Source organism: Salmo salar, chromosome ssa26, assembly GCF_905237065.1.
Source record: "Salmo salar chromosome ssa26, Ssal_v3.1, whole genome shotgun sequence".
Lineage (NCBI taxonomy): Eukaryota > Metazoa > Chordata > Actinopteri > Salmoniformes > Salmonidae > Salmo > Salmo salar.
In genome coordinates this window covers 13,808,201-13,815,047 of record NC_059467.1, presented here as the reverse complement: position 1 = coordinate 13,815,047, position 6,847 = coordinate 13,808,201, and the positions used below count along the sequence as shown (strand labels likewise).

At 46.2% G+C, this 6,847-nt stretch overlaps 1 protein-coding gene across 1 annotated transcript in view; it reads right to left on the bottom strand.

The window, feature by feature from the left end:
- Positions 1-826: 826 nt before the first annotated feature.
- Positions 827-6,847, bottom strand: part of LOC106587290 (A disintegrin and metalloproteinase with thrombospondin motifs 18) — a 47,806-nt gene continuing 41,785 nt past the window's right edge. Inside the window, exons 19-23 of the mRNA XM_014175539.2 lie at positions 4,797-5,001; positions 3,750-3,944; positions 3,128-3,361; positions 2,483-2,681; positions 827-2,379 (exon numbers count right to left, since the gene is read on the bottom strand). Of these exons, the coding sequence (XP_014031014.2) occupies positions 2,261-2,379; positions 2,483-2,681; positions 3,128-3,361; positions 3,750-3,944; positions 4,797-5,001 (952 nt within the window). The 3' untranslated portion in view covers positions 827-2,260. The remainder of the gene's footprint in view (positions 2,380-2,482; positions 2,682-3,127; positions 3,362-3,749; positions 3,945-4,796; positions 5,002-6,847) is intronic.

Sequence of the window (6,847 nt, the reverse complement as noted above, 5' to 3'; positions counted from 1 at the left end):
TCCCTGGTGGAAACTAGTTCATAACCAATATAACAAACAAACAAAAACATAAAATGACCATGCGAGTATAGCAAGAAAGGGAGAAGGAAAAGTCAACAGTCCATCTTGACCCTTTGTGAGCGTAGGTTGCAGGGATGCTGTTCAGGCCTGGTGAAGGCAGGGGAGGAAGCTGTGGTATTGGAAGGAATGGTAGCCTCCCATGATAATGACAGTGTTAGCCGTGAGTAGGCCAGACCAGAGACAGAGAGAGCCACCGCTCAGGAATGTCCTTCACGATCATATCAGTCTTTCTCTCTCTGTCCCTCTACACTCTCCATTCCAAGCCACTGATGGAGAGCAGGCTGAGGAGGAGGAAAAACAACTCCCTGGTCACAGAGCCTCTGACCAGACCAGACAGCTCTCTCTGTATGGGGCCATCCCTCTCTGGGGAGCAGGGGGAGACTTAGGATCTTTATGATTTACAGCAAACAACATCGTACACTCTAGCCATGGTCTTCCTGTTTCTCTCCCTGCTGGCTGGAAGTAGGTTGCCTTTTCTGTCTGTACAACTGGCTATCCCATTGCCTTCCACATGGCCAATAGTGCAAAAATGGGATTTACCATCACGTAGCTGCGATCTACAGTATTTCATAGCACTGACTGATGCTAAAAATGAAGGTGGGGGTCACGAGAGAGGGAGCGGGGGAGTGGAGGGATGCTGACATTTTCTCAAACAAACCAAACAGAGCTGGTCTGGATGGTGAGAGCAGGGGCAGAGTAAACAGAGTGAAGTATGCAGCAGCCCTCTTTAGAGGCCTTTGTTGGTCTGCTCTGCTCTGCTCCCCCCCCCCAAAGTCTGTCTGCTCCCACCACGCCAGGCTCTGTGACTAATTAGCATTCTGAAAAAGTATGTCGAGAGCAAGTGACAACCTCAACCCTGGCTACCCCTTCCTCCCTCCCAACTATGCCGCCAACTCTCGCCTACCACTTCTCTCCACATCTCCCACCTGGCCAGGCCGAGGAAAGAAAGCATCTTCTCTGACACGGCCCCATCCACAGCTCCCTTTACTAGCCTGCAGACATTGATTTTCATGAATGAGTGGTGGAAGTCTGGGGGATCCTCTGTGGCTATACCCAGCGCTAGTTAATGATTTGGCATCATATCTACCCGGTGTGAGAGGACCTAGGTTCAGTGCTGCTGGCCCAATAGACAGAGGATGTTTCCTTATCATTATGATGGATGGGGAAAGAACATACGGTTTCCCGGCGGCTGTCAGAATTGCACCAATATTTTCACAAGAAAGGGAAGGGGGATACCTAGATAGTTGTACAACTGAATGCATACAACTGAAATGTGTCTTCCGCATTTAACCCAACCCCTCTGAATCAGAGTGGTGTGAGAGGCTGCCTTAATCAACGCCCACGTCACCGGCGCCCGGGGAACAGTGGGTTAACTGCCTTGCTCAGGACACTTGGAGCATACATTAAAATATGGGTCAACAAATGTTATTTTCTCATACACAAATATGCATGTATTCACAACATGAAGACGTATGGAACGTACACATGTACTGTAAGTACTGTCTCTTGTTACACAATAAAGCACCAATTATGAACCATGAGAGATAGAGGGACCAGGCCTGATAAGTGCATTTGGGAGTTGTGATCAACTTCAAAATGCCTTTTAAAGTTTTACATGTATAATGTACAGTCTAATTATTGAACCTGCTGAGTTTCTGTGATAGGTAGCCTGCTACATGTAAAGAGCTTGAAACATGGAGCACATGCAGCACACAAAGCCCATGGTATACCTGACAAATGCTAAATTACATGTGTGCCATAATAACTTAAAATGACGTCTGAAACCAGATGCCTTTAAATATCCAAAACATGAGTGAGCTAAAATGCAGATATTATCAGAGCTCTCTTGGTGACTTGGAGTTAGATGTTGACAATATCAGGACATACAATACATATATTTACACAGAGAATGTCCTGCAATGATTAGTTGCACTGTATTTCCAGTTATGAGATGCTGCTTTCGCATGAATGTCTTTGCCCACATTGCCATCTTTAGCACAACGTATCCAGAAAGATGGAGATTATTCTCTTTTATTTTGCTAACCACTGTTAGTCAAGTACTCCAGGAACAGAGACTGCACCTCAGTTCTCTTGTGCATTATGGCCCAAAATGTATTTTCAACCACAGCAACCTTTAGAGTTGTAGCGCATATTACGCAATTTGCAGCTAGAGGCTCATGGGAAAAAGAGTCCTCCGAACTTATAGCTTTTTGCCATTGCAGGACTTGCAGCACTGATGTCCGTAGAACTTGTGATTGCACACACTGTGCTGAGGAACCAGGTGACACCAGCTGAAGAAGTCAACACAAGACTGTTCGTCTGATGGAGAGAAGATCAAGGGGATAGTGTTATTAAACGCGCACCAACAAAAGTGTCAGACAGAACTTTACGATAGTTTCTATGAGTTGTTGAAGTAGTTCACCTTTGAGGGTTGGCCCAGGAGCAGGAATGTGGGCAGGTACGTGAACAGGAGGAGCAGGACGAGGAGCAGGACAGAAGTGTGTGTTGCAGGCCCGGGATGTTATGGGTCTCTGGGGGTTCAGGCATCCAGCTGCAGGACGTCCCTGTCTCAGACACTGGATAGAACGGGACTGTACCCCTCCCCCACAGGATACAGAACACTGAGAGAGAGAGAGAGAGAGAGAGAGAGAGAGAGAGAGAGAGAGAGAGAGAGAGAGAGAGAGAGAGAGAGAGAGAGAGAGAGAGAGAGAGAGAGAGAGAGAGGTGGTTGAAGATCGTACATAGAATAGATTACGAATGCATACACCATGTGCATTACCTCCAAGCTATGTCTAGGGAGAAGAGAGAGAGCCTACGTGCATACAGACATCACAGGCCCCCTGATCAAGGGGAAGTCAGATGTCAGACTGTAAGAGGTTGCCTTGGTAGATACTACATACATATACATGAATACCACCCCCTTTGGGCCTGACAACAGAGAGATAGAGAGCGAGAGTCGAGAGTCGAGAGCGAGAGAGGATGTTTCACTAAATCCACATCCATTCAACATAAATCCCCATCATGTCTGGGAGAACAGGCAGGGTGGATGGAGAGTGGATATACATACCTGCTGCCAAGGAGAAGAGTACCAGCCCAAGACCACTGCACTGGCTGTCCTTCCTGGGACGACAGGTCGAGGCTCTGGGCACGGCCCCGTGCTGCAGGTCTGCTGGAGCTCCCCAGAGGGTTTGGGAAGGTTCCTGCACCTTCTCATAGGGAACTCTGTGTAGCCCCCCTGTGAATCCCTCTCCCTACAACGCAGCTCTCTCCTTCTGACACCTGGACCACAGGATGTGGAGCACTGCGGAGAGAATGGCCAGAGGAGGCACCATTAGCAAAAAGAGAACGGAGAGAATAAGACAATGTGAGAACTCTCAGAGAGAACAGCTGGTCCCCCAGTGGAGAGAACAAGGCAAGGTCACCCCGCATCGCCATAGCAACAGTGTTCAACTTATAAAGTGAATGTCTGAAATGTTTGCCTTTGGTATTCAGGCTATTTGCTTTGTTTTGACGAGGGGACACAGCATCAGCACTCTGGATGTGTATGTTTGTCGCAAATGCATTTCTGTCTAGACAATCTTCAATGCATGTTTGGGTTTCTTTGTGCGTCGGTGTGTACAAGGTTATACAAAGTATGTGTGGGTGTGTTTGTACAGCATCTGCGTCTGTCTGTCTCCGTGAGTCCCTACCTCGCTCCAGGGTGTTGTGAACCACTGCAGCCGGTCATTCTTGGGGCAGCGGCGCACAACGCAGGTCTCCTGGGCCTTGGGTTTGTGGTGTGGCTTACACATACTGTCCGGCACCACCACAGCCTTTGCTCCGGGGTCAGTGCTTCTGCAGAACACGCCACGCTTCTTCATCCCACGCCCACACGACTTGGAACACTGAGAGGAGAGCAGAGGAACAGAGGGTCTGGTAAACTCAGCCTGAACTCATACTGGGAGGCATGCTCAGAATGAATTGCGTCTGAACCCTGTGAAGGATGCAGTCAATAAGGGGTGTAGCCAATAAGGGATGTAGCCAATAAGGGATGTAGCCAATAAGGGATGTAGCTAATAAGGGATGTAGTCAGTGCACTAAATCACTCTGGGCTCTCTCTGCAAAGAGACACACTCAACTTGAGATAGCCTGAGAACTCTGAAAGACAGTATAACGTACTGTAACAGTGTATGTTTGAAGTATTGAATAAGCCGTGAAAAGACCTGGAATTCAAGTTATTTTATTTGTATCATATACTATGCACTGCTTAATAAAAGCATATACATCAGATAATGCAGTAAAGAGAAACATCCCTCCAGGTATCTGCGGTATCACTGACAGACAGGCTTTTATAGAAACAGCAGATGGAGATCTCAGTCACTACTGACTAAGATGGAGAACACTGATCACGACTAGGTATCATAGCCTAAATCTGGCCATGTCAGTTTTGCCTAGCCAACTAAATTGAGGGACTCACAATAATGGTGTGCGATTAATGATGATAATATGATTTAAATAGTTCTCTGCAGTCTGTGTCCTGTTCTCAGGCCAGGGTGTACGCAATTAACCATGTGTCCAGCAGAGGGCAGAGAAGTGTTTTCCCCATACATTAAGCCACCACAGACATTTGCTAATTAATTGCAGTGCTAGCTGACACATCTCAAAGTCTTATAGAAGCAATTTAAAAAAGAATTACAAAATGGCCTTTTTCAAACTATAATAGGCAGTATATGGGCATGTCATGCAGTGTGGCCTACCTGCGACCAGGCTCCCGAGCTCCACTCAGGTGGGCAAGCCTGGGTGTGGCAGGGCTGCACCTGGGCTGGGGCGATGACCGGGCACAGGGAGTGAGCCACCACCTCCTCCCGCTGGTACGTCACCTTACGCAAGCACTGGATGTGACGTGTCTGTTGCCCACCCCCACAGGACCGACTGCAGGGCCCCCAGTCCCCTGTCGTCCAGCTGAGGAGAGAAATGGAGAGAGATGTGTCAGCCCAAGTACCAAACTAAAAAAATGCCCCTCGAAAAAGAGTCACTGAATTATGAGAAACAGAATGGCGGTATAGCTCTTAGAGTGACTCATAAACCTGCACATAATCTCACAGTCATAAACACACACGCAGAATAACTGCTGAACTCAGCACAGTCAGCAGGGAACCATTCCAAACAGATGATTTGGCTGTTTACTTTCCCCTCCTAACCTCTGTCATAAGCGTGTCAACCACATGACACAGATCCCTAATCCCGGCAAGGAACCACAGATTTCCTAAATATGTATAATTTATTTGGGGTCTAAATACACCCATCACTCTCTCCCCTGTGCCCACAGGAAGGACAGAGACACACGCACACACACTCACACAAATATACTGCATATGTGCTCTACAAGCATCAGCACCCACCTCTGCACGCAGCACACACATGAGAATCTAAACATAAACAGTACATCACTGGGGCCGATCTCCCAGCCATCCATCTCCATACCAAGCGATGTCCGAGGAATGCCCTAAAAATGGTCAAAGACTCCAGCCACCCAAGTCATAGGCTGTTCTCTCTGCTACTGCACGGAAAGCTGTACCGATACACCAAGTCTGGAACCAACAGGACCCTGAACAGCTTCTATCCCCAAGCCATAAGACTGCTAAATAGCTAGCCAAATAGCTACCCAGAGTATCTGCATTGACCATTTTTGCACAAACTTTTTTTTATTCATCACATACGCTACTACTACTGTTTACTATCTGTCACTTTATTCCTAGTACATATCTACCTCAATTACCTCGCAACCCTACACATCGACTCGGTACTGGTACCCCGTGTCCACTATCGGTCAAAAATTTTACAACACCTACTTATTCAAGGCTTTTTCTTAATTTTTTACTATTTTCTACACTGTAGAATAATAGTGAAGATATCAAAACTATGAAATAACACATATGGAATCATGTAGTAAATAGAAAACTTTTGACCGGTGGTGTACAGTTGAAGTCGGAAGTTTACATACACTTAGGTTGGAGTTATTAAAACTCGTTTTTCAACCAATCCACAAATTTCTTGTTAACAAACTATAGTTTTGGCAAGTCGGTTAGGACATCTACTTTGTGCATGACACAAGTCATTTTTACAACAATTGTTTACAGACAGATTATTTCACTTATAATTAATTCACTGGATCACAATTCCAGTGGATCAGAAGTTTACATACACTAAGTTGACTGTGCCTTTAAACAGCTTGGAAAATTCCAGAAAATTATGTAATGGCTTTAGAAGCTTCTGATGGGCTAATTGATATCATTTGAGTCAATTGGAGGTGTACCTGTGGATTTATTTCAAGGCCTACCTTCAAACTCAGTGGCTCTTGCTTGACATCATGGGAAAATCAAAAGAAATCAGCCAAGACCTCAGAAAAAAAATCGTAGACCTCCACAAGTCTGGTTCATCCTTGGGAGCAATTTCCAAACGCCTGAAGGTACCACGTTCATCTATACAAACAATAGTTCGCCAGTATAAACACCAAGGGACCACATAGCCGTCATACCACTCAGGAAGGAGACGCGTTCTGTCTCCTAGAAATGAACGTACTTTGGTGCGAAAAGTGCAAATCAATCCCAGAACAACAGCAAAGGACATTGTGAAGATGCTGGAGGAAACAGGTACAAAAGTATCTATATTCACAGTAAAACGAGTCCTATATCGTCATAACTTGAAAGGTCATTCAGCAAGGAAGAAGCCACTGCTCCAAAACCGCCATAAAAAAAGCCAGACTACGGTTTGCAACTGCACATTGGGACAAAGATTGTACTTTCTG